Consider the following 27463-nt stretch of genomic DNA (forward strand, 5'->3'; position numbering starts at 1 on the left):
TGGTGCTTTGCTAGAGGCTATAATGATGTCACATATGCAGAGGAAAGGTATGGTAGATCAAATTTGTCTTCGCAAAGGAGAGCAGAGTTTGTGAAATTCTCACAATTCATAGTAGAGATGGAAGTGCTTGCTCTACCTTTGGTGGGGGAGAGGAGATTCTCATGGTTTAGTAGTGGGGGGGGGGGGGGGGGGAGGGGGGTGGGGTGTGCCAAAAGTCGAATCAATAGATTTTTGGTCTCCTGGGCTGGTTGGAAGCTTGACCAGGGATAGTGAAACAAATTCTTGATAAGGAAATTTCATATCATTGTCTTATTCTTTTAAGATACATTCACAAATCATGATTGGGGCCAATACCATTCAAGTTTTACAATGCGTGGCTACAAGAACTGGGATTTAAAGCTTTTGTTAAAGTCTTTTGATAAACTACAAGTCCATGGATGAGGGGCGTATGTCCTTAAACAAAAATTGAGGATCTGAAAGCAATGTTCTCTACCTCTTTGGCTAAATTGATCTGCATATTCCTTTTTATAGTATAATGCTCTATACTTATTATGTTTTTGTTCAACATATTCAATATTTGATTTAGATTAGAAAAACAGATTTAGTGTTTATTAGCATGTCTACCTAGACTTCTAAATTCTATTGATTATGAATTAGGCTATTAAGTAACATTTAGTTAATTTCATTTTGTACTATTACAAATTTGAAATGCTATTCAAATGTTTTAAGATTTAGGCATGTATGTCTTATTTAAAGATACCAGAGATCAACAAAAAAAAATCCAAAAAATAAAATGAAAATAAAAATAAAAATTAAACACATACTAAGACGGTTCTAGGATTAACCGTCTTAGTATATTCGACATACTACGATGGTTATTTGAATAACCGTCTTAGGATGTAGTTTGCCTCAATGAGTATCTACAACGGTTATTATATAACCGTCTTAGATTCCAATGACTTTTTAAGATAGTTATTCAAATAATCGTCGTAGAAAGTGTAATATACAAAGACGGTTGTTCCAACCGTCATTGTATTATCTTTTGCTTTTTATGACGGTTCAAAATCGTCGTAAAATGTGCAATTCAACTAACTTAAAATGTCATAATTTCAGTAGTGTCAAGTTCAATATGATGATCTCGTGGCTCAAATCAAGGAGTTGGATCTTAAAGATGAATTGGAAGATTTGAATTTAGAGATGGCTCAAATGGGTGACCTTTCCCATGAACTTTGGAGGGTATCCAAAAGACATGAAGCCATTCTTCAACAAAAGGCTAGATCTTGTCGGCTAAAAGATGGCAATGTGATGCATTGCATTTCATAGCATATTTTGCATAGTGCTTTTAGTTAATTGCATGCATTTTATTGCTGATTTAGTATTAGATTTGTTATGCGCTTTGGTACTTTTGGTTCTAGAGAAACACATTTGTAGGATGGTTTGGACCTTAGAAGTTGAAACTTGAAGATTTGGAAAGTTATAGGGAGCTAGAAAGCCCTTATTAAAAGACTTGAATGACCAAGTCTTGAAACATGGAAGAAAATTGAAGAAAACGAGAGGCAGAAGAAACCACAAGGGGTTTATGGTGCCACACAAACTTGGGGGTGTGGAATTGAAGGAAGCACAAAATAGCAAGCACTGTAGGGGTGTTGCTTTGCGAACCACAACCATGTGGGTGCGATCAAAAGTAGTTTTTATGAATTTTATGTTTTATTTTTAGTTGGGCTTGAACCCTAATTGTACTTTGGCTTTAAATAAACATTTTAGGATTATAAAAACGTTTCAAAACTTTTACACATTGACAGCACAACGCAAGAGCTTAAGGATTCCTCTTTTTCTTTTCTATTTTCGATTTGATGTCTTCCTTTTATCTTTTAGATTTTATTCTCACAGACATGTGTGAGTAGTCATCTTTATTCTAGGATTAGAGCATAACCCTTGACAATTGTTAATGTTAATTTATCCTTTTTTAGGTTCTTTGTAACTCATACATTTTAATTTTTCTCTTATTATTTTATACATGTTGATACTTGATCACTTTTTGCATGATGATAGACACTTAGGGATGAAACGAAATGTAAACTTATGTGTTGGAACTATAAGAGGAGAAGTTAGATTTTCATTCATGATCATAGGATTAATCCTAGGTGGGTAAAATGAATTAGTAAAAATCTTAAAAAGTTTAATTGAACATAACACCATGACAATATGGGAAAATTAAACTAGACACATCTCCATTACTTGAAAGAGAATGAAGATTACCTTGGATTAATTCGCCATAGAAAGATAATTAAGAAGAACCTTAAATTGATAGATTATTTGAACAAGAGTCTTGGTACGAAACCCCCAATCCTGGGATTTCCCCAAATCTAAATTTTATCCTATTTGAATTATTACCTCGTCTTTATCTATTATTTTATCTTTATCTTTTCAATAAAAATTTCTAAATCTTTCTCGAATCAAAATTTAATCTTTTCCCTATTATTTGATTTTTATCTAATTGTGATCATTGCTAAGCCAAAAGTGTGGTCCTTGTGGATTCGATATTTTATTACTTGACGACAACTGTGCTCTTGCAATTTTCTCACAAGTTTTTGTAGCTATTGTCAGGGACTGTGGTTTCTTGGGTTGATGATTATTTTCATTTTTAGTAGAAATTAAATAATTATTCTTATCTTATTTCTTATTTTATTGTTATTTTTCATTTTCTTCTCCTTTTTCAAACTTCACAATTTTTTACTCTTTGGCAGGAACTTCTTCAGTTGTATGCCCAGGTCACCATGGCTTGAAGAATCAATTGAAGGAGACCCTAAGACAGAAAGAACCTTCCACAAAAGGAATAAAGAGAAAAGAAAAAGAGTAATGAAACTTGTAGAAGAGACACCTATCGTGTTTGATAAACAACAAAATCGACCTCAGAAGGATTATGTTGCGCTTATAGCCTACAAATTTCTAGCTCAAAATGTTGGAGTTAGAGCTACTATATCAACACCTTTAGTCACTATGTTGGAGCATAATCAGCGGTTCACCATCAAAGGACCTAAATGACCATCTTGAAAGGTTCTTGGAGATTTATGCAACTCAAAATTTTGCAACAAAGGTGGCAGAGGCGATAAAGCTTCACATGTTTTCTCTTATTCTCAAAGGTGAAGTAAAAAAATGGTTGAAGCGTGCACAAACTGACTTGGTTGCCACATGGGCCTTGTGTTGACAAGCCTTATTGGATAGATTCTTCCCTCCCTCAAGGACTAAAGAGTTAAGAAACTAGATCACCAACTTCCAACAAGAAGATGGTGAGTCAATATATGAGGCGTGGGAGTGATACAAGGGTTACTTGTAAGAATGCCCTCAACATGGGTTAAGCAAATCATTGACGATTCAATTCTTCTTTGAAGGACTGAACCACCAAAGCGTGTCAACCTTAGACTCCAGAGTTGGCAAATCATTCATGAGCAAGCCAATCAATGAATGCAAGACTATCCTTGAGGTTGTAGCTTTAAATTATGGTCAATGGGAAAAAGAAAAGTGATAATCGCCAAATATGCTTTAATTTTACACATGATTTGAGGTGATTATCAAGCATTTTTTAGACATTAAGCCTTGTTTTAACTCAAAATGAGGATGAATTAGGAATTAGCACTTAGGATCTTTAGATTTCTAGTTTTTAGGACTTTTTTTATGTTTTTATGGAGTTTTATAGGAAATTAAGTCAGGAAATGAAACTAGGGATCCCTCGCTTAAGTGTTGCTTGCTGTGTACTTAAGCGAGGAGAGGCACATGCTGAAATTTTTGAAGATTAGAAGGTCTCACTTAAGCATGAGTAACATCATGCTTAAGCTAGGAGAGTTAAAAGATGCCTTGAAAGGAATTAGAAGGTCTCACTTAAGCGAGATGTTACTTACCCTTAAGCGAGGTAGTTACGACAAGCCTAAGCTCATATTAGAATATAAAAGACCTGAGGTCTAATTGAGGGAGCATTCTGGTGCGTTTTAAGAGCAGTTTTTTGGCAGAGAATAAAATCACTCTTAGGGCTCTTTGCTTAGTTTGATTATGCATTTGTAGGATTACTTTGGTCATTGTAATCAAGCTATGAGCAGCTAATCTCCTCATCTACCAAGGTTGGAAAGGTTGAACCTAATTTCATTTAATACTCTTTTTAATACAATTATTTAGTTTTATTATTATTCTTTTTCTCTTAATGCTTATTTTAGACTGATCACCTATTATTTGATCTTAGGAATCGATAGTTTAGTCGATAGACATTTGTTTGATTCTTGAATTGAAAGAATAACTAATTGGGATTGATTCTATACATAAGTGATCCTAATTAGGCTCTGTTAATTCTTAAACATTATGTTGGTTGCTTAGGTTGATTTGCCAAGACATTGGGAATTAATTTAAATAACTTAGACTATTTTGCCTAAGACATTAGGGTTTAGAATATAACTGTGAATTGAGGATAAGTTGCATGAATAACTGGATTGATTAAGATCATTGCATTGAAAAAGGGGGAAACCAAGTCCAACCCTAGCTATTCAAACCATCCATTTCTCACAGCAACACTGTGATCTACTATTATTCTCTTTTAATTACTTGCATTTATTCTTATGTTGTTCTTTTGGTATTAAGATACAAACCATTGAGAAATACTTTCAAACCTTAGTCTTTTAATTGGAATTTCCTAGATAACCACTAGTCCTTTGGGAGATGACTTAGACACAAGTCGTTATACTATTTTGAAACTTGGTTTCACTTGACCACACGAAAAATCCCTAACAAAAAGCACACCCCCTAACACGATGCCAATACCAATTACTTCCATAAATTAGTAAATTAGAGGAGGAAAAAAATGACATCAAAAGGGTATGGATGGATGGTGTGTGGGAGGAGCACTCATATGAGATTATGAGGGGAGTCAAAAACTTTTTGCAAAAAATATCCAAGAAGAAAGTGTTGCGAAGGTCAAGTTAAGGGGGGGGGGGGGGAGGGGGGTCACTTTTAAGACTATCCATGAAAGAGATAATGTTGATCTTGTGGCCCCTTTCTTGGAGGAGGAGATTAAGAATGTCGTTGGGGATTATGGGAGTGATAAGAGCCTGGTGCTAGATGGTTATAACTTCAATTTCATCAAGAACTTTTGGGACATGTTGAAAGAGGATATTTGTAAAATATTTAATGACTTCCATGCTTTTGGAGTGATCCCTAGAGGAGGGAATGCTTTTTTTATTACTCTTATTAAAAAAAATAGAAAATCCTCAAGGTCTAGATTATTCTAGAGCAATTTCCATGACTAATTATTTGTACAAGATGCTTGCTAAAGTTCTCTCCTCAAGGATTAAAAAGGTGTTGCCCAAAGTTATCGATGAAAGCCAATCAATTTTTCTTGGAGGTAGAAATATGTTTGATGAAGTCATTGTTGCAAATAAGATAATACATGAAATGAAGATTAAAAAGCAAAAATGTGGGATATTAAAGGCAGAATTTGAAAAGGTGTATGATTCAGTTAGATGGCAATTCTTGTATGGATCAAATGGATTAAAGTGTTCTTGGAGTTTTCCTCTATGTCAATACTTGTTAACAGGAGCCCAACCGAGGAGTTCATGATGTATAAGGATTTTTCCTGTAGCTCCATTCCTTTTTCTGGTGGTAGTCCAGGGATTGACGACTTTGATGAAGAAAGTGGCGAATCTTGATTTTCTAAAAGGTGTTTCTTTAGGGGAAAATAGAGTCCATGTACCTTTACTATAATTCGCGGATGACATAGTTTTTTTTTCTTGAAATTGGACTTGCAATGCGTTATGACCCTCAAAAGCATTTTAGGGATGTTTCACCTTGCATCTGGGTTAAACATTGATTTTGTGAAGGGAAAATTCATTGGTGTTGGCATGACGGAGAAGGAGATTAAGTGTTATGCAAAATTACTTAATTGCCAATCTTTATCCACCGCATTTTTGTTTTTGGGGATTCAAATTAGCACAAATCCTAGAAGAATGGATGCTTGGCAATTGGTGGTGGATAAATTCAAAAGGAAGTTAGCCTTATGGAAGAACAAATTTCTCTCTTAAGGCGGGGGGGGGGGGGGGGGATTTTACTCATTAACTCGGTATTCACTTCCATTCCATTGTTCTTTATGTCATTATTTAAATTACCTTAGGTGGTGGAATATTCTTTAGTTTCTATTCAAAGATCATTTTTTGGGGTGGGGTGGGGGTGCAAGAAAAGTAGCTTGGGTGAAGTGAGAGGATGTATGTAAGGCAAAGTCTAGAGGGGGCTTGGGTATTAGGGAGTTTAGACTTTTCAATAAGGCTCTTGTAGGTAAGTGGAGGTGGAGGTATATGAAGGAGGGGAGGGTCTTTGGGCTAGGGTACTTATATTGAAATATGGGGATTGTAATCATTGGTGGGTGGGATTGGGTTCCACTAAAGGATAATTATGGTGGAGGGATCTAGGTTTAATGACTAGTGTCAGAGAGTCTAATAGTTGGTTTGAGGAAATAGTGATGAGAAATATGAGTGATGGTAAGAATATATCCTTTTGATATAAGATTTGAAGATTTATAAAGATTTGAAGAATCTATACTTGATCACAGTTGTGGCCGTGATAATCAACACGACCACAATAAAGTGGTAACAACCCTCTAGAACAATGTCAAGATTCGACAACAATCGTGGTCAAATCATGAAGGTCATGGTGAAATCATAAGGGTCATGGTCAACTAAGAAGGGTCAATTCACAAGGGTTGTTGTCAATTCATAAGGATTGTGATCAACTCATAAGGGTTGTGGTCAACCATGAGTGTCATGGTCAATCCTTAATGACCCACGGCTTTAGTGTCATCCCAACCACGGTTGTAGTGGATTCACCACGGCTATGCTATGCCTTTTCCTACAGATATCTTTAGGAAGCTACATATAGGTCTCTAGGCTTTGTAAAATTCATTCTTAGTTTATTCTTATCTTTTTAAGAATTTGAGAGAACTTTGAGGGCTTTTGAGAGCTGAAGAGCATGGGCAACACCGTTAGGACGGATCGTGATCATCGTTCTTGCCTTTTGGTTTGTCTATTTTTACTTTTTATAGGATTGCTAGTTTTTCTCTAATCATGAGTGGTTAGTCCCCCTAGTCTAGGGCTTATGATGTAAGTGTTCAAATGTACTTATCTCCTTGTTCTTAGTGGAATTTCTCATTGTTTTATATTAATTAATTATCTTCCTTATTTTACTATTTATTTGGAATCAATCATTCTAATACTCAATTGATTACATAGTAGTAATCATGCACATGTAATTGGTAGCTCTAGGTAGAAAATGTTTTGCACCAAATTACATGATCAAACTGTTTGGGTAATCTCTGATAGATTGGTTCATCCTTAATTAATCATCCTTAGAATTGGTTTTATCCGTTGACTTAAATTGATAGATCCATGATCATTGGCGTATTGATTTAACGCAAAAAACATCTTCTAACCTTGATCATAAGATTTAGTTGATTTTGGGAATCGATAATTAACTAGGGAAGAAATTTCAATAGGACCGAAATTGGGGGAAAATTGATACTAGTGAGTCATAACTCCTGGTCATTTTTATCATCACTCAAACCTCTCTTTACATTCGTTTGTTTGCTTTCTTATAAAAATCAAAACCATAAAATATTTAAATCCTCTTTTTAATCACCTCTACTTAATTTAATAAACTTGATAATTTGGAATACAACTAGTCCTTTGGGTTTGATATCCAGACTTTTGAGATAATTGTTACTATTGTGTATAGTACACTTGTCCTTGTGCGAGCCTAACATATTTTACACATCACTAAAGGCAAAGCGTAACTTACCATCAATATCTTTTCACAATTAGCTTTTGGATCCAAGGTTATGCTTGAATTCTCTTTGATATGTCAATGATCCAGTAGTATACATGCAACATAGGGTTAAGTGGCTTATAGTTGGGCACTTGATATGTGGTATATTGGATAGTGCTTGTTTATTTTGTTTCTAAAGGTGCTAGTGCTTTAACAAGTACTCGAGTTCTTTTTTTGGTTTCATATGGTTCTATCATTGGTTCATGGTGTGGGGTTTGTGTAGAGTGTTCTAGATTGGGACTAGTTGTAACATGGTTACTATTTATTTATGGATGTGAATTCATTAATATATAGCAACCGCATGACTGGGATGGTTGTTTGTTGTTGGAAGCAATCTAGTTCTTTTTCTTAAGTGGCTAGAGTTCTTTGTTGTTATACTAGTACTGCTCATACTTTTTCCTATTAAGAATATATATATATTTTTTGTCGAGCTAAAAGAAGTTACACTCTATTCTCACCCCTCATTTTGTTTTAACCCAACAGTTAAAGATGAGTTTTAATCCAACAGAGTTACTTTTATATGTGTTTTTGTGTGTGTTTGTGTGTGTGTGTGTGTGTGATCTTTCTATATATACATGTTAAGATACAATTCAAATACCTTTCTTCCTTTAGGTCTCATTTTGTTGCATCATAGAAAATAATTATTGTATTATTTATATAACAATTCATTTTATTTTTATCTTTGGCAGACACATATCTATCTCCTCTTATTTCAAAGGGTAAAATAAGTAATATCAATTGTTGATAAAAAAAAAATAGTTCATATTATATGCTCATGCATAACAAATAATGCATTTCTTAGAATATTGATTATTTATTCTCTCGTTAACAATCAAAATTGCTTATTTTATCCTTATTTATTTATATTATATAAACTCTAAGCTTTAAAAACAATATGCTTACACGTCAAAAATCATATTTTTCACCAAATTGTGTCTTATGTTTTTCTTATGTGCGATTTCCTCTTTTCCAATTCCTCATCTCTCGTCCAATTTCTAACTCTCCCTTACTTAACAAAAAAATTTAAAAGCTATGTAGACAAACAAAATCTGAACATATCAAAGGATCATATTACATAATTTCAAAAGACATAAAATATATAAATTTTGAACTATGAAGCAATAGGCTTACATGTAAGCATCATATCTTTCACTATATCTTATGTTTTGCAGAACTATCATTTTGTCTCCTCCAATCTCAAACTCTCACTCTATTAACTAAAAAATTTAAAATTTAAAAAACCAAAAACATAACCTTGACCTATCAAAGGATCAGATGAAATAATTTCTAACGACATATAATATATAAATTTTGAGTTATGAAACAATACACTTACACGCCACATCATATTGTAAGATACAATACTTATTATTTTCTTATGTGTAATTATAAAAAGTAAATACATTTACATGTCAACATCATTCAATTCATCACATCACATGTTTTGTTGATGTGTCATTTTGTCTCCTCCAGTTCCTCACCTTTCCTCTAATTCCCAACTCTTACTCACTTAATGAAAAAAATTAAAAAGACTAAATAAACAAAAGCAGAACTTGAATGTATCAAAGGATCAAATGACATAATTTCAAATGGCATATAACATAAATTTTTTAGTTGCCAAACTATACATTTACATGTCAACATCATATCTTTCACCACATCATATGTTTCGTTGATGTGTCATTATGCTCCTCCAATTCCTCAATAATGCGTAAAAATGTGCTCACTATGGACAAGTGTATCCCATGCGGTAGTTACAACGGACCTAAGTCTAGATATTATACCCAAATGACTAATGGTAATTCCCAAAATAATTCAATTTTGTAATAAACTAAGCAGCTTGATTTAATCACCTATTTGAGAGAATTTTTTTTATCAATTACTCCATAGGAAAAATAGAACAAGCAAGAAATCGATGTTAATGAACTTATCAGAAAGACAACAAGCCTAGAACTTATGTTATAGTTGATGAGATGATGACGTGTATGATATGAGTGTGGATTTGATGTTGGAACCCTTCCCTATGTGTTGGAAGGATTAGATATGTCCTTCATAAAAAATTTTGTTAAAAAACGGTATACCTGGGAGGGTGAGTTTTATGCCAAAACTCTGGTCCACTAAAGTGACTTGAGGGTCTCACCTAGTTGGATATCTTTCTGAGTACCACCCCTATGTTTTGACTCCAAATAGCATGTCAAAGTGTTGAGGACTACTTCCCAAGAGGTTTAGTGAGTCTTTTAGTGTATAAAGGATGGATTATTGTCGTTGTTGTGGTTAGTTGTTTAGTGAGATGTATTTGGACCCTTAAGTCAGGCTATTAGAGATTATGGATATGGAGGTGCAATCTAGGACCACAGGGGATTCCAAATATTATTTTTCCGTTAGTTCACAGTTGGTGCATATGCACAGTGGGTGAATAGGCATATGAGTAGGCATGTAAGTTGAGAGATTGCCAGATGGACCCTCAACTCAATGTTGGAGGAATTGTGGGGCTAACAGGAATGGACTTATAAAATATATGGGTGAATAAATTCCTATATAGGTCAAGGCCTAATTGAGGTTAGCTAATACTCACACTCATCTATTCCTGCAAAACCACACTTCTTTCGTACGGTTAGCCCAATGGACTCCCTGAATGGTCAGGGAGTATGACTATGTTAAGGGATGAGGCATATGGGGGACTACTCATATGATGTAGAAAATTCCATGGAGTATATGTCATTGATGATGTTGTTTGAGTTAGATGTCATGATAATTCTAATGATTAAATGATGATAAGGGACTTTTGATAGTTGATGTTTGATGTCACATGGTGATTTTTGGTGATTGAACTATGATAGTATGGTTTATTGGTACCTATTGATGTATATGTATGAGAGAACTTTTATATGTCTTATTTTTTAAAGTATATAAAGTTTAGCTTTATTTCCTTTTTCCTTGATTGGAATTTTTTTAGGTTATGTGTATGAATGAGTCTAACTTTGGGATACATGTAATTACCTTATAAGAAAAAGATGTCAAGTTTGATAGAGAGGTGATGTAAGCCCTAATTGGATAGTTTAGTAAAAGAAAAGGCTAGACATTTTTTCCATCTAAGGTAATAATGAAGTGAAATTCTAGTGTGAAAAAGAGTAAGAGAGTGATGTTTAGGTGACATAGGACACTAGAGGCCTAAGAGATGGTTAAGGTGATAAACTCTAGGTGCCTAAGTGAAGGTTAAGGTATTCAAGGAGATAGAAATAGTAATGAGACGGGATAATAGTTGTGAGACTAGAGTGATAATTAAGAAAAGAAAAGGAGAAGCCTTGAAAATTAAGAAAAGGATCTCTGGAATAGAGAGTTAACCTAGACTCGTTAGAACACTCATCGAGACATTATGTCTCATCCCTTTTAGTTTCATATTTTTTTCTAGGTTAAGCAAGTGGATGCCTCAGGGAAGGAGCTTGGAGAATGGATTTGCTTGGTTGGAAGAGGACTAATATAGAGTTTTGTACCTTCCAATGTATGAGAGTTAGTTTTGGTTCATGTGTACCTTGCTAATGTTTTTTAGGCACAAAAGTGCCAAAAACATTTGTTTAAGTTTTATTCATGTTATGTATTTTTAAGTTTAAGTTTCCACATAATTAACTCTGATGTTCTTATATTCTAAGTTTACAAAATTTAGTAATATAAGCGGACAAAAGGTAACATTCTTTAGGGTGTTACAGAAGCAAATAAGAAATATAATTGACTGAATAGCATTAGGAATTTAATTATAGTCAGAAATGAGGTACAATGTATGGTTACATCACAATTCAATCTCTAAGTAACTAGCCATTCATGGTCATGAAGAAGCAGAATTTCTAATGAAAGAGATAAATAATACAAAAGGGAAAGACTTTTTACAATGGGAAACCCCAACTATGTTCTCTAAACCCTTCCTTAGCTTCTAATCCTTTACACATAAGTTTTCTCACTCAAAATACTTAAGTGTTGAAAACAAAGAAAAATATAAGAGGTTTCTCATTCCTATTTATAATGACCAAGAAATGTAATTGATTTCGTGAGATCACCCCAATTGTGGTCTTTTGGCAGCTAACTTAAATTTTAAATATGCTCCCTTACTTTTAGCTTACTCCCAAGATCAACACATATAATTGTGGTCATGGAAACAATAGTCATGCTCGAAAATGACATTGATGCTTTTTTTTTTTGTTGCAAACTTCACCTCAGTTGGCTTCTGTTTAGCACATTTATGGTGGACTAAACATGACTATGCTAGGTCCACCATGATTGTGGTCTTTAGAACCGTGGCAGATTGACTCTAAAATGTGAGTTTTTCAGTTCTTTTCCTTGCTAAGCTCTTTGAGCACCTGCCTTGTACAAACTTATACCAAATTGTGAGTTTTTACAATAAAGTGTTAGGTCAAAAGACATTTATGTCTTAAGACGAATTAGGACCTTTAATTATTTTGATTAATTGTAAGCAAATACAAAGGTTAAAAGTTGTGTCTTATGCGCTATTAGAACATGTCCTGTGAAGTTTGTGTCTGATTTTTCAGACGGTAGCAAGATAGAATTATGATCTAATATGACATTAAAGTTTACATTTAAGACTTCATTTAATACTCAGTGTTTGAGACAACATATACTTGGTTGAAAGAGGCCTATAAATTCCAGAATCTTTGAAGATATGAAGTTTGATTTGAAGCGCTCAATAGTTCATTCTTTGCATAAAAAACTCTCTGTGTAAATTCTTGTAAAGTTTAGAAAAACTCTCAAAACACTTTGTTCATCTTAAAAGAAAAGACTAAGTGTTGAATTTGTTTATCTTTCTGTAAGACAATAGAGTGTTTGTCATTGTGCAATCAAATCAAAAAAATTTTAAGGAATCAGTAGTGGCATAATTTCAAAGGACATATAATATATAAATTTTTAATTGTGAAACAATACACATGTCAACATATTGTCTTTCACCACATCATATGTTTTGCTAATGTGTCATTTCATCTCTTCCAATTTCTCACCTCTCCAATTCCCAACTCTCATTCTATGAACAAAAAAATAATCTATAGAAAAAAACAAAACCCAAAAGTTTTAAAGGATCATATTTTTTAATTTCAAACAATATATAATATATAAATTCTAGCTACGAAACAATACACTTACACATCAACATCATACCTTCCTGTTGGATCGAGTGGCCTCAGAATAATTAAGAAGGGGGAGTTGAATTAATTATTCCTAAACCTTTACTAATTAAAAAATTACTCTTTTAAGGCTTTTACTAATTTGTTAAGATTTAGGAATAATTAATTCAACCCCCCTTCTTAATTATTCTGAGGCCACTCGATCCAACAAGTGGTATCAGAGCAGGTTACTTGTAGAATGGTCTCCTCAAATCCCTTGTTTCTTGAAGGAAACTCCATTCACAGACCACCCATTTTCAATGGAGAGGGTTACCATTATTGGAAAACCCGCATGCAGATATTTATTGAAGCCACAGATCTAAATATATGGAAAGCAATAGAATTAGGACCACATATACCCACTATAGTAGATGTAAGCACAAGCACTACAACCCAAAAACCAAGAGATAAATGGACAAAAGAAGATAGGAGAAAAATCCAGTATGATCTCAAAGCCAAAAATATCATCACTTCAACCCTAGGGATAGATGAATACTTTAGAGTGTCAAATTGTACTAATGCCAAAGATATGTGGGATACTCTCCAGTTAACCCATGAAGGAACCACAAATGTAAAAAGGTCTAGAATAAATACCCTTACCCATGAACATGAATTATTTAGGATGAACCCAAATGAAAATATCCATAGTTTGCAAAAGAGATTTACACATATAGTAAACCATCTTGCATCTTTAGGAAAAATCTTTCCCAATGAAGATTTAATTAATAAAGTATTAAGATGTTTAAATAGGGAATGGCAGCCCAAGGTAACTGCTATTTCTGAAAGCAAAGATCTATCTTCCATGTCTCTTGCCACTTTGTTTGGTAAATTACAGGAACACGAGATGGAACTTCAACGCCTCAATCAGAATGAAGAAAATGACAAAAAGAAAAGAAGCATAGCCCTTAAAGCCTCATCTTCAATACAAGAAGAAAACGAAGAAGAAGATTCAAATGATGAAGAAGATTTTTCTTTCTTTGTTAAGAAATTTCAGAAATTCATCAAGAAAAGAAGAATTGACAGGCGTCAGAATTTCAATAATGGAAGAAAATCACAAGATGATTCTCAAGTCCTTAGGTGCTACAAATGTAATCAAATTGGTCACATCAAGGCCAACTGTCCGTCAAATGAAGAATGGTTGGAGAAAAGTGAAAAGAAAAGATTTGACGAAAGAAGAACTAAGAAAGCATACATTGCATGGGATGACAATGATTCATCCAATGGTTCAGAAAAGGAGATTAATCTTCTAACCAAAGATTATGAAAGTGACGAGAACATCTCTCAAGGATGAAAAACAAAGAGAAAAAGCATGATCCTCATCTTTGAAGATCTAGACACTCCAATCCTGAAAAAGGTAATATCAAAACCATTATCTTATTAAAATTTCTCTTAAAAGTTGAAATTTTTATTCAAACAATTTGATTATGATGACTAACAATTCTTTATTTGTTTGTCTTTTGATTGTTTGAAATCATGAGTATATTTGCTTGATTGATTTCATCCTATTTGCATGAAACATTCATTCATTTATTTAAGTAAAATCAATATTTTTCATACTTGTGTTTTGATTGTTCTTGATAAAATTGATTGTCTTCATGTTTTAAATATCTTTGCATGACATGATATGTAAATTACATGATTGAAAATTATTCATAAAGTATTTTCAAATATAGTATTTTCAAATATAGTTTTCAAAATTCCTTATCTCTTAGAAAGCCTTCTGTTTTTGTTTTCTGGCTAAAATAACCACTGGTAATCGATTACCATAATAGTGTAATCAATTACAAGCAGTTATTTCTGGCAAAATTGTTCTCTGGTAATCGATTACCATATTTGTGTAATCGATTACGACGCTTCCCTGCACCTATATATTCAAATTTCAAATTCTGAAACCTGCAACCTTTCACTCTCTCGAAAACCCTCGCCCCCAATTTTTCCTCCAGCCATATCTCACTCAATTCTTGTCCAAATCACTCCCCGCAAAGCCCAAACTTCATCTTTTTTCAATCTTTTTCATTTGAACCGATTGAAATCCCGAAAAAACTCTTCAAATGACGGAACCATCGAAAAAGCGCAAAGGAACTTCGAGTCGGAGTCAACGACATTCTGGGTCACAGGAAGCTCCAATTCCTCCCTCCATTCCCTCTGGGTCATTATTCTCATCAGAGGAACAACGTATACGGTACACAAATCTCTTTTCCTCTCGTTCCATTGTAGACCCAAAATTCATAGATATGGAGTTCTTCTCAAATGAGAATTTTGAATGCTTCCAAGCATTTGAAAACTCCAATCTTATTCCATTTATGTCTCTGAAATTACCTGTCTATTCTGAGTTAGTCAAAGCTTTTTATTCAAATTTAGAAATTCATGAAGATGTTCTAATGTCTGAAATCTATGGGATTAAGATGGTCATTGACCAACCCCTATTTTACGATTTAACAAAATTTCCTAGTGAAGGTGTGCCTTTTGAGGGTGCACTAATTGATGAATGGAAATTCGATTTCTCTGTGCATGATGCCCGCCGGTTGGTTTGCACCAACCAAGCGGATATGACCGGAAGGCTTCTTGCCGGTTCATTGGCTTTTGAAAGCCGCATCCTCCATTATCTTATAGTTCTCATTTTGCTTCCTAGATCTTCAAACCTTGCCCAGGTTTCTGAAGAAGACCTCATTGTCATGTGGGCCTTTCATAAAGGTCTACAAATTGATTGGGCACATCTTGTTAGATATCGCATGCATAAGGCATTGCGATTGAATGCCCCATTACCTTATCCTCATCTTGTTACCCTTTTCCTTCAACACTTCAACATCCCTCTTGATTCTGAACCTTATGTTCCAATCAAGAGATCATTCCTTATAGGCGCTTCAGTCATAGCATCCTTTGGATATGTTAAAGAGCATGATGGATCTTGGATAAAAAAAGGGTGCTAGAAATGTTGGTGAAGAAGGACATGAGGGAGAAGATTCATCTCTTTTTTCTAAGATTTTGGAAAGGTTTGATGGTCTTCAAACCTTTGTTGGTGAGAGGTTTGATACTTTGGAACTGCAAGTGGATATGCGCTTCAATGAAATGGAGTCAAGAATGACTAAGGTTGAAGAAGATGTATCTTACATCCGGTCAAGCTTTGATCTTCCACCACCGCCGCCACCATCATCTTAGACTTATATTTTAATATTAGTATTTTTATTTTCAGCCTTGTATTTTGGCTATATTATTATTATACTATTTGAACAATTTACTATTTCCCTATTTGCATGGTATGTTTGAACAAATATTAAGTATGTTATTTGACTATGTGGAATTTATAATTTATCTATGCATGGTTGTTTGCTTCATGGTTTCATGGTTCTTGCTTCTTGCTTCATGATTTGATTGATATTTTTTATGAACATTGTATGGATGTTTAAATTAAATTTATTTGATACGCACTTTGGCTTTTTGTTGATGCCAAAAGGGGAGAGAAATGAGATTAAATCAAGAATTCACATGAGTAATCAACTTATTATTAAGATAAGCATAAATTCAAAAACAAAGGGGGAGAATTTATGAGAGTGATCGACTAGGAAAAAGTGTGTGTGTGTTTCTTGATTTCAGTAGTTGTCATCATCAAAAAGGGGGAGATTGTAGAAGCAAGGCTTCATGGTGAATGTGATTCAAAGGTGTTTTGATGATAACAATAATGATGACAACAAAAGATGATGACAAAGGTGATGAACAAAAAGCTCAAAGATCAAAGAACAACTCAAGTGAATCAAAGAACATCTCAAGTGAATCAAGAACAAGTCAAGAGTTCAAGAATCAAGAAGAATTCAAGACTCAAGAAGAAAGCCTAGAATCAAGAATCAAGATTCAAGATCTCAAGAATCAAGATCAAGATTCAAGACTCAAGAATCAAGAATGAAGAAAAGACTTAATCAAGATAAGTATCAAAAAGTTTTTTTCAAAACTTTGAATAGCACATGGTTTTTTGACAAAACCTTTACCAAAGAGTTTTTACTCTCTGGTAATCGATTACCATATTGTTGTAATCGATTACCAGTAGCAATATGAGTTTGAAAAAGTTTTCAAACTGAATTTACAACGTTCCAATTATTTTCAAAAGGCTATAATCGATTACAATGTTTTGGTAATCGATTATTAGTGCCCTTGAACGTTGAAATTCAAAATTAAATATGAAGAGTCACATCCTTTCACTCAAAAGCTTTGTGTAATCGATTACACTTATTTGGTAATCGATTACCAATGACTATTTCTGAAAAAAATCAAAAGATGTAACTCTTCAAAAAGGTTTTGACTTTTTCAAATGGGTTTTAAGTTTTTCTAAAAGTTATAACTCTTCTGAATGGTCTTCTTGACCAGACTTGGAGAGTCTATAAAAGCAAGGCTTTATTTTACATTTCAAAAATCTTAAACACTTATTTCATACAATCCTTTACAAGCCTTGAATCTCTTTGAACTTCTTCTTCTTCTTTGTACCAAAAGCTTTCTGAAGTTTTCTGGTTTTCCAAACCTTGAAAACTTGTGCTATTCATCCTTTTCATTCTCTTCTCCCTTTGTCAAAAAGAATTCGCCAAGGACTAACCGTCTGAATTCTTTTTGTGTCTCTCTTCTCCCTTTTCCAAAAGAACAAAGGACTAATCACCTGAATTCTTTTGTGTCTCCCTTCTCCCTTGTCAAAGAATTCAAAATGACACAGTCTGAGAATTCTTTTGATTCTTCCTTTTCCCTAATACAAAAGTGTTCAAAGGTCTAACCGCCTGAGAATTCTTTTGTATCCCCATTCACAAAGTATCAAAGGTTTAACAGCCTGAGATCTTTGTCTTAACACATTGGAGGGTACATCCTTTGTGGTACAAGTAGAGGGTACATCTACTTGGGTTTGACTGAGAACAAGAGAGGGTACATCTCTTGTGGATCAGTTCTAGTGGAGGGTACATCCACTAGGTTCAAAGAGAACAAGGGAGGGTACATCCCTTGTGGATCTTTGCTTGTAAAAGGATTTTTACAAGGTTGAAAGAAATCTCAAGGACCGCAGGTCGCTTGGGGACTGGATGTAGGCACGGGTTGTTGCCGAACCAGTATAAAAACTCTTGTGTGTTTGTTTCCTTCTTCCCTACTCTTTTACTTTCCACTGTGCATTTAATTTTCACTTTTACTTTTTGTTAAGTTTCTCTTCTACTTCTCATTCTCTTAACAATTTAGTAAAAGCCTTAAAAGAGTAATTTTTTAATTGGTAAAGGTTTAGGAATAATTAATTCAACCCCCCCTTCTTAATTATTCTGAGGCCACTCGATCCAACACTTCCGTCACGTCATAAGTTTTTTTTATGTGTCATTTTGTCTCCTTCAATTCCTGACCTATTCTCTAATCTCTAACTCTGACTAATTTTATAAAAAAAAATATTAAAAGCTAAATAGACAAAAATAGAACCTAAACTTATTAAAGGATCAAATGACGTAACATTCGTCTATTAATTGTTGTTATTTATTATTAATTATGACCATTGATTATAATGAATTATTATGTCTCGTAGTGTTAAACATAATTAATTCATGCTTTGTCACTCATTAAAGCCTCCTCCTTAACCTCAACATAAATAGTTGTAAAGCATATCCCAAACTCACATCTCAACCAATAAGAGGAAAAGATTGAAAGAAAACAAACCAAACCAAGAACAAAAAATGATGATATTTTCACTAGAGAAGACGATCTACCATCTTGTTGCAGGAACTCTCTCGGAAATTGGGTATGTTGCTACTTCCTTAATAATCTTTCAATTTTCTCCTTCAATTGTTTGATTCTTAGATGTTTAGTGTTTTTTGGTGTGCCATTATAATGTTTTTGCTATATCTTTTCACATTTCAACCATATATGGAAAGAAGAAAACAAGGAAATGTATGCAATTGATAAATGATAATAAGAAATTTTTGTGGTTAAAGTGGTCATTTTTATGTTGTAAGCATACAACTTATATATAAACTCTTAAAATTTAATCATATTTGAAGTTGATTGTGCTTTCTTAATTATGTCCCATCTTAATCATAAAAAGAGTCATGGTCATTAAAAAGATCACTAAAAAAGTCATGATTAATTGTGTCAATTCCCAATTCTATGGAACTCATACAATTGATATATACTCTTTTTAATTATATTTGAAATTAATTGTGTTTTCTTCAATGTGTCCCATCTTTATTTGAAACTTTTTAAAAGTGTAGAAAAATACTCACCATTTCAATTTATAAGTCACTTTATAAAAATCATGTAACTTTAAAATATTTGATGTAAAAGTCAATTCTCAATTACTTTAATTTGTTGTTAAAAATTATCATTGAAGTGATCATTAAAAAGAGTCAATACTCATTTGTCATCCTCTGGGCTTAATTACCAATTTGATCTCCAAATTATTTTTAAAAATTCAATTTGATCTTCAAGTTTTTTAAAAATACACTAATTTGATAAGTTTCCTCCAATTAAGCTTATTCCGTTAGAATTATAAATACAATCGATTTTTGTTTACAAATAATGATAATTTTTAACCGCCACTATATTTATTATTATTTAAAAATAAAACAATTCTCATTTCTTCTTTTGCACTTGCACTTGTTGTGGCTCTTCCCTTTCCCAAGTCCAAGTTTGGATTCTGTGCCTTCATCATCATTGTTGTCTTCCTCTTCGCTCTCACCTCCATGGTCATGTGGATCTGGTTATCTATTGCTTTAAATGTTGGTGTTTGACTCAAAGCTAGACTTGTGGGTGTTGTTTGGGTGGGTTAACATGGTGGTGATGGAGTTGGTATGGTAGGTAAATTATAAACATAAAATAAGATATATTTCTTTTAATAGAAACAAAGTTAATATAGTTATGTAAGAAAAAATATATGCATTAATATATATATATATATACGGTCAATGTAACATACTAAAAATAATTTATTATGCTATAGAAGAAACAATATAGATAAATAAAAGTAGTATACGTGAATACGCCTGGAATTAATAACATTGTATTTTATAACCATTTTGTTTACAAAACGTTGCAAGAGGGAATTGCAAACATTATAAACTGTTTTCCACAATGGAGGATTGGAAGATGAGACATGGTATGTGTTGGATTAAATTTTGTAAATTTATTTTCTTTAACATAATTTTTAAAATTTTAAATAATTGAGATCTGAAATTATAAGTTGTAATTTTTCTTTTGAAAATTTTGTCTACAAAATAATTTTGATGAAAGTAACTTTTGAATGTATTAAACAAATTCTTCTTTATATATGCGTAATTAATTATCAATAAAGGTATATAAATATTTTAAGACAAATGCTAATTAGTTGGACATTACACTAGCAAAATCCATATTTTAAACTAATAATTAATAGGAAACTATCAATATATTTTTGTAACTATTTTTTTCATAACAACATTTAGACCTTATTAAATATAAAATTATTTAAAGTCTTTACCTGATAGTTTAAAACTTCCAACATTAAATGAATTCAAGTATTATTCACATTATTTTAAGTCCAAAGAGCGTTGGTTATGAGGAACATCAAAGTCCTGCTGGATTTTTCTTCCAAATTACCAAGAATATTAACATGCTCAGTTTAAATAAGCAACGTTGCTTAACTAATTTTTATCAATAAAAAAAATACTTTTCAAGCCATGAATCAATCGAGCACTCACTTTAATAACTTCTATGTTGGAATAAATTTGTGTGCCTGAGTTCTTAAATTTATTTGGTATTGTAGATCTAAATTTGTGTGTAAGTTTTTAAATCCATTTAAGCAACCATGCCTTGAGATGTTCTTAGCCGATAAAATCAGCCTAAGTTTGCTCAGAATTTGTGAGATTTTGCATGGTTATATATATCATTTTAGTGTGATGAAATAATTAATATGACAGATGATCGTGTCTTCTAAATATGTGTTCAGGAGTTCAATTCACGAGTTTGCATATATGGAACAATATTTGTTGAGTGATCAACCTCTTGAACAGGTCCTCTTACTTTGAAGGATTAGTATCTTAAATTCGAGCGAGTATATCCTGGACAAAAATAAATTTGTGATGACACAACAAGGAATTGTTTATTGAGAATTTGGACAACTTTTCTTCTTTAAAACTTTTCAATAAAAATGAGAGTGAGAGAGTATGAGCAAACTTCAGTGGGTAAGAAAGTACCATGACTCAGGAGCTGAGCAATAAACAAAGAGCATAAATCAGATATATGTGCAGTGCAGCACTAGCTCCAGAGGTATATAAGATGCCTATGTTCATTGCAAGAAGCACCACTTGGCACAGCCCCATTATTCTAATACCTTTTGCTTAGACACAAAGAAGCATCTTAGGTGTGGTGTGGTGGTGCTACACTGCTACTTCTGCAGATTTTCTGATCTCTAGGCATTAAATTTTATGCTATTTTATTATTCTCCTATGGTTATGTGTGTGAAAACTGGTCCTTCTTTTAGCTTTATTTGGGAAAGAGAACAACAAGTGCCACTCTGAGTTTGAGTTCAAAGCAAGAAATCCACACCACTGCATACATAGATACATACACATTCTCTCACAATTAGAGGGAGGTTGAGTGAAGGGTAGTGCAAAACCCAATGACTCAAACCCAAGGAGAAGAAAAGTTTGGAATTTGAGGCAAATGTTTCATTGTTTCAATGCTCACCTCGAGGCAATCCTTGTACATCTCTTCTCCTTCTCCTTCTTCTTCATTGTTTTGTATCATTCTCCTCCAACTTACATTTCTCTATGGCCTTGCCTTCTCTGCAAATCATGAAGCCTCAACACTCTTCACATGGCTCCGTAGTTCTTCTTCTGCATCACCACCACCACCCCCTCCTTTCTCCAACTGGAACCTCCTTGATCCAAATCCATGCAACTGGACATCCATAACATGCTCCTCACTAGGCCTTGTCACAGAAATTACCATACAATCCATCCCTCTAGAGCTTCCTATACCCTCCAACCTCTCTTCATTTCACTCTCTCCAAAAGCTTGTTATTTCTGATGCCAATCTCACTGGAGCCATCCCTTCAGACATTGGTGATTGTTCTTCCCTCACTGTTATTGACCTCAGCTCCAACAACCTTGTTGGCTCTATTCCTGCCAGCATTGGCAAGCTCCACAACCTTCAGAACTTGTCCTTGAACTCTAACCAGCTCTCTGGAAAAATCCCTGTGGAGTTAAGCAACTGCATTGGCCTAAAAAATCTTCTCCTTTTTGATAATCAGATAAGTGGGACTATTCCACCTGAGCTGGGAAAGTTTTCACAACTTGAGTCTCTAAGAGCAGGAGGGAACAAAGATATTGTTGGGAAGATTCCTGAAGAGATTGGAGAATGCGGCAATTTGACTGTGTTGGGGTTGGCAGATACCAGAATATCTGGTTCTTTGCCTGCTTCTTTGGGGAGACTTAAAAGGCTTCAGACACTGTCCATCTATACTACTATGCTGTCTGGTGAGATTCCACCCGAGTTAGGTAACTGTTCTGAGCTTGTTGACTTGTTCTTATATGAAAATAGCCTATCAGGGTCTATTCCATCTGAGCTTGGTAGGCTCAAGAAGCTGGAACAGTTGTTTTTGTGGCAGAATGGTCTTGTTGGGGCTATTCCAGAAGAGATTGGTAACTGTACAAGCTTGAGAAAAATTGATTTCTCTTTGAATTCTCTGTCTGGGACTATACCTGTGCCTTTGGGGGGTCTTTTGGAGCTTGAGGAGTTTATGATTAGTAATAACAATGTGTCTGGTTCAATCCCTTCCAGTCTTTCAAATGCTAAAAACCTTCAGCAGTTGCAAGTTGACACAAACCAGCTCTCAGGGTTGATTCCACCAGAGCTTGGGCAGTTGTCAAGCCTCATGGTGTTCTTTGCTTGGCAGAACCAGCTTGAGGGAAGCATTCCCTCCTCTTTGGGGAACTGTAGTAACCTTCAAGCACTCGACTTGTCGCGAAACACGCTCACCGGTAGTATTCCTGTTAGCCTATTCCAGCTCCAAAACCTCACAAAACTACTTCTGATTGCCAATGACATATCTGGTTTCATACCAAATGAAATAGGCAGTTGCAGCTCTCTGATAAGGTTGAGGCTTGGAAACAACAGGATTACTGGTAGCATTCCCAAGACAATAGGGAACCTTAAGAGCTTGAACTTTTTAGACCTCTCCGGGAACCGCCTCTCTGGGCCCGTGCCTGATGAGATTGGAAGCTGCACTGAACTGCAAATGATAGATTTCAGCTGCAACAACTTAGAAGGTCCTTTGCCTAATTCTTTGTCTTCACTATCTGCAGTTCAGGTATTGGATGCATCTTCCAACAAGTTTTCAGGTCCTCTACTGGCGAGTTTGGGCCATCTTGTTTCTCTGAGTAAGCTTATCCTTAGCAATAACTTATTTTCTGGACCTATTCCTGCATCATTGAGCCTATGTTTAAATCTCCAACTGCTTGATCTTAGTAGCAACAAGCTCAGTGGAAGCATACCAGCCGAACTCGGCCGCATTGAGACTCTAGAAATTGCTCTTAATCTTAGTTGCAATTCACTCAGTGGAATAATCCCAGCTCAGATGTTTGCTCTTAACAAGCTTTCCATATTGGACATCTCACACAACCAATTGGAAGGAGATTTGCAACCTCTTGCAGAGTTAGACAACCTTGTCTCCCTCAATGTTTCTTACAACAAATTTTCTGGCTGTCTTCCAGATAACAAACTTTTCAGGCAGTTGGCATCAAAAGACTACAGTGAAAATCAAGGGCTCTCATGCTTTATGAAGGATTCTGGCAAGACTGGTGAGACATTGAATGGAAATGATGTAAGGAACTCGCGAAGGATTAAGCTAGCCATTGGATTGCTGATAGCCTTGACAGTAATAATGATTGCTATGGGGATAACTGCTGTGATCAAAGCAAGAAGAACCATTAGAGATGATGATTCGGAATTGGGGAACTCGTGGCCGTGGCAATGCATACCTTTCCAGAAGCTAAACTTTTCAGTGGATCAAGTACTGAGATGTTTAATTGACAGAAACATAATTGGGAAGGGGTGTTCTGGTGTTGTTTATAAAGCTGCAATGGATAATGGTGAAGTCATTGCTGTGAAGAAATTGTGGCCCACAACAATTGATGAAGGAGAGGCATTTAAGGAAGAAAAAAATGGAGTTCGTGACTCTTTCTCGACTGAGGTCAAGACCCTTGGCTCAATCCGTCATAAGAACATTGTCAGATTCTTGGGGTGCTGTTGGAACAGAAAAACAAGACTGCTTATTTTTGATTACATGCCGAATGGAAGTTTAAGTAGTCTACTTCATGAGAGGACTGGAAACTCTTTGGAATGGAAACTTAGGTACAGAATCTTGTTAGGCGCTGCAGAAGGCCTTGCTTATCTGCATCATGACTGTGTCCCTCCTATAGTTCACAGAGATATCAAAGCCAATAACATCCTCATTGGTCTTGAATTTGAACCTTACATTGCTGACTTTGGCTTGGCTAAACTTGTCGATGATGGTGATTTCGGTCGTTCCTCCAATACAGTTGCTGGCTCCTATGGATATATTGCTCCAGGTTAGTGAGCCTTCCTCACCAACTTGATTATATTCTTCTTTTGTTTTTTTTTAACTTGTTTGTTACTTGCACAAAAAATAAATCTTCTGTTATTCTGCATAATTAACTCCCATCTTTATCAAATACAGTTAGTATCTCAATTGAAGGAAAACAAATGTGAAGAAACTATACCTATCAATTTGTTTTAGAAAGCATCACATAGTTGTTTGCACTTGATTGAAATCCTTCATGTTTTGCATCTTCTAAAATGTTTTAGATAATTTGTTTAGCTTGTTGAAGCTGACTTTGAATTTTTTTCAGAATATGGCTATATGATGAAGATCACAGACAAGAGTGATGTTTATAGCTATGGCATAGTTCTATTAGAAGTCTTGACAGGTAAGCAACCAATTGATCCAACCATACCAGATGGTCTACATGTTGTTGATTGGGTGAGACAGAAAAAGGCTCTTGAAGTGCTTGATCCTAGCCTACTCTCTAGACCAGAATCAGAACTAGAGGAAATGATGCAGGCATTGGGAATAGCCTTGTTGTGTGTGAACTCATCCCCAGATGAAAGGCCAACTATGAGAGATATCGTGGCGATGCTCAAGGAGATAAAGCATGAAAGGGAGGAGTATGGAAAGTTTGATGTGCTTCTAAAAGGGCCTCCTGCGAATGGTGCATGTTGGAATAAAAGCATTGGTGGAGTTCTGCCAACATCTTCATCAGTACCAGTCATGCAAACTTTGAACACAAAGCAATAACTCAAGCTTCTCTGTGTCTTCACTGCTTCATTCATCTTCAAGTGTCAACCTGGGTTCCGAATGATGAATCTGAGGAGAGCAGAAGCGTGTTGTTCTTGTCACTTTCTTTGTCATCCCTTATTGTTCTTCATATTTTTGTAAAGTATATTATAGCCGAATTAAAATCAACAAATAGATCCAGAAACCACATGTGTGGCTTTTGGAGCATCATTGATGTGTATCCAAATCAAAATAGCTTGTACTTACTGAGGTCCATTTTCGAATTCAGATCATGTCAGAACAGCAATAAAATCCAGCCAGTGTTAGATCTGATCAACTAGTTAAAAATTTGCTCCTGTTTGACAGAACTAAATACTGTGAACATTTTTATTTCTGAGAATATTGATTAAGCGTTTATAAAACAATAAGGAAGAAATTTTGTTTCATCATTGATAACCTTCTACTCCAATAAGTCTTATAGACAATGAAAACATGGTAAAAAGAAAGGACTAATTTATGTTTTTGTCCTTTTCAACTATACTGTTACTTTTGCTTTTACAGGAGTGTGATAGATTTGGCATCCAATCTCTTCAAATTGGATTACTGAGTTGACAGTAGTTAAAACATTACATTATGGTTAACTTGTCTGATATGAACTATGGCAAGATTTTCTTCAAACCGCATGCCATAAAGTTTTTGTTTTCTTTTGCCAATCAATCTAATGTATCTGCATTACAATTTATACATACACCATTTCGTCTTTCTTGAACACTTTCAGAATGTGGTTTGTCATAGTAGTAATGAAGTTAGCACTCTCTTCTCTCCCTACCCTCGTTTGATTGAAGTGGTCTTGTGTTTGAATTTGAAACTTTGTTTGACCTTTTCTTTGACTTGAAATTGAAAATTATGAAACCAGTATCTACTTGAACTCTTATCTTTATTTTCGCTAAAATGTGATTTCCCTAACAATCAAATGCTTTGCTATGAACTCGGCAACTAGCCTTTAATTTCTTTTTATTTTTTTATCAACAAACTAGGCTTAATTTTCTATATTCTCCGGTTAGAACCTTCTGTTAGCATTTGTCAGCTGGGTTTCTAAGAGTATTTGGCATGGTTCAAGTGTGAAAAATACTTGGATTGAAAGTATTTCATTACAAAGCTAGTTATTATGTGTAAGTTTATAATAGAATATTGAGCAAATTACACTCCATGAGCTTTTCTCAAATTATACATAACATTACTTTTATTATTTCTACACTGACACTTCTATATGTTTTAAAACATTACACAGGTATTTTCTTGTATTTTTAAAATATTATACTCACACCCTTTCATATGTTACACTAACACCCCTTATAAGGGACGTGACATTAATGGTTAAAAAAAATATTTGTGTAATTATATGAAATATGATTAATATAATTTACTCTAATATTCTCTCTCTAATTTTTTTCAACAAAAATTTCCCCCACTTCACATAAGAATCCAACACATTTTAGACTGAGGTTTTTTGTTTTCCATCATTGCAAATAAATGAGTCTCATTTTCTATAGTGAATCTGATTTCTAAACTAGTAAAACTCATAAATTGCAATCAACAAGAAAAAAGTGTTAAAAGATGAGTTATTAGTGGGATGCACTAAAATATTTTGTGGTTAAAAAGGCTACAAGAAAGACATGAAAAGCTCAAACATGTGATTTACAACATAGCACAATACTAAACATACTAAGAAGTGAGGCAATAGATAACAAACTAAGCATTCATGACCCAAGTAACATTTAAAATCAACTAGACAAAAAAAAAAAAATTCATCATCAAACGCCTTGTTAAAGATATAAGATTGGCAAGTGACTAGGAAAGGAAGTGGTTAGAAAAGGGTGAATGAAAAGGGAGGGAGAAAAAATCATGGATTTCAATTTTTTTTAACTGACATTTTTAACAAATTAACATTTACCTATAAAAAATGGATTTACTGTCTTTTTAGAATTTATGATTTTAGTCCGTTAATTTTTTTTTTGTTTTTAGTTTTTAAACTTTTTTTTCATCCTCACTTTTAGTCCTTGAAAATGACTAAAAGTAAGAATTAAAAGAAATTTAAGGACTAAAAGAAAGAAAAAAAAAAGTTGAGAAACTAAAAACAAAAATAAATAATGTAGGGACTAAA

General features: G+C 34.1%; 1 protein-coding gene and 1 non-coding gene across 2 annotated transcripts; one reads left to right on the plus strand and one right to left on the minus strand.

The window, feature by feature from the left end:
• Positions 1-3250: 3250 nt before the first annotated feature.
• On the minus strand, positions 3251-3357 carry LOC114368607. Its single transcript, XR_003657370.1, has one exon. It is a non-coding gene; the product is annotated as a small nucleolar RNA R71 (small nucleolar RNA).
• A 17855-nt stretch (positions 3358-21212) lies between these two features.
• On the plus strand, positions 21213-25632 carry LOC114412267 (receptor-like protein kinase 2). Its single transcript, XM_028376094.1, has 2 exons — positions 21213-24574; positions 24875-25632. Exons 1-2 carry the CDS (start codon positions 21682-21684, stop codon positions 25318-25320), a joined length of 3339 nt encoding a protein of 1112 aa, XP_028231895.1. The 5' UTR covers positions 21213-21681; the 3' UTR covers positions 25321-25632.
• Positions 25633-27463: the final 1831 nt, after the last annotated feature.

The sequence above is a fragment of the Glycine soja genome, chromosome 1 (assembly GCF_004193775.1).
Source record: "Glycine soja cultivar W05 chromosome 1, ASM419377v2, whole genome shotgun sequence".
Classification (NCBI taxonomy): domain Eukaryota; kingdom Viridiplantae; phylum Streptophyta; class Magnoliopsida; order Fabales; family Fabaceae; genus Glycine; species Glycine soja.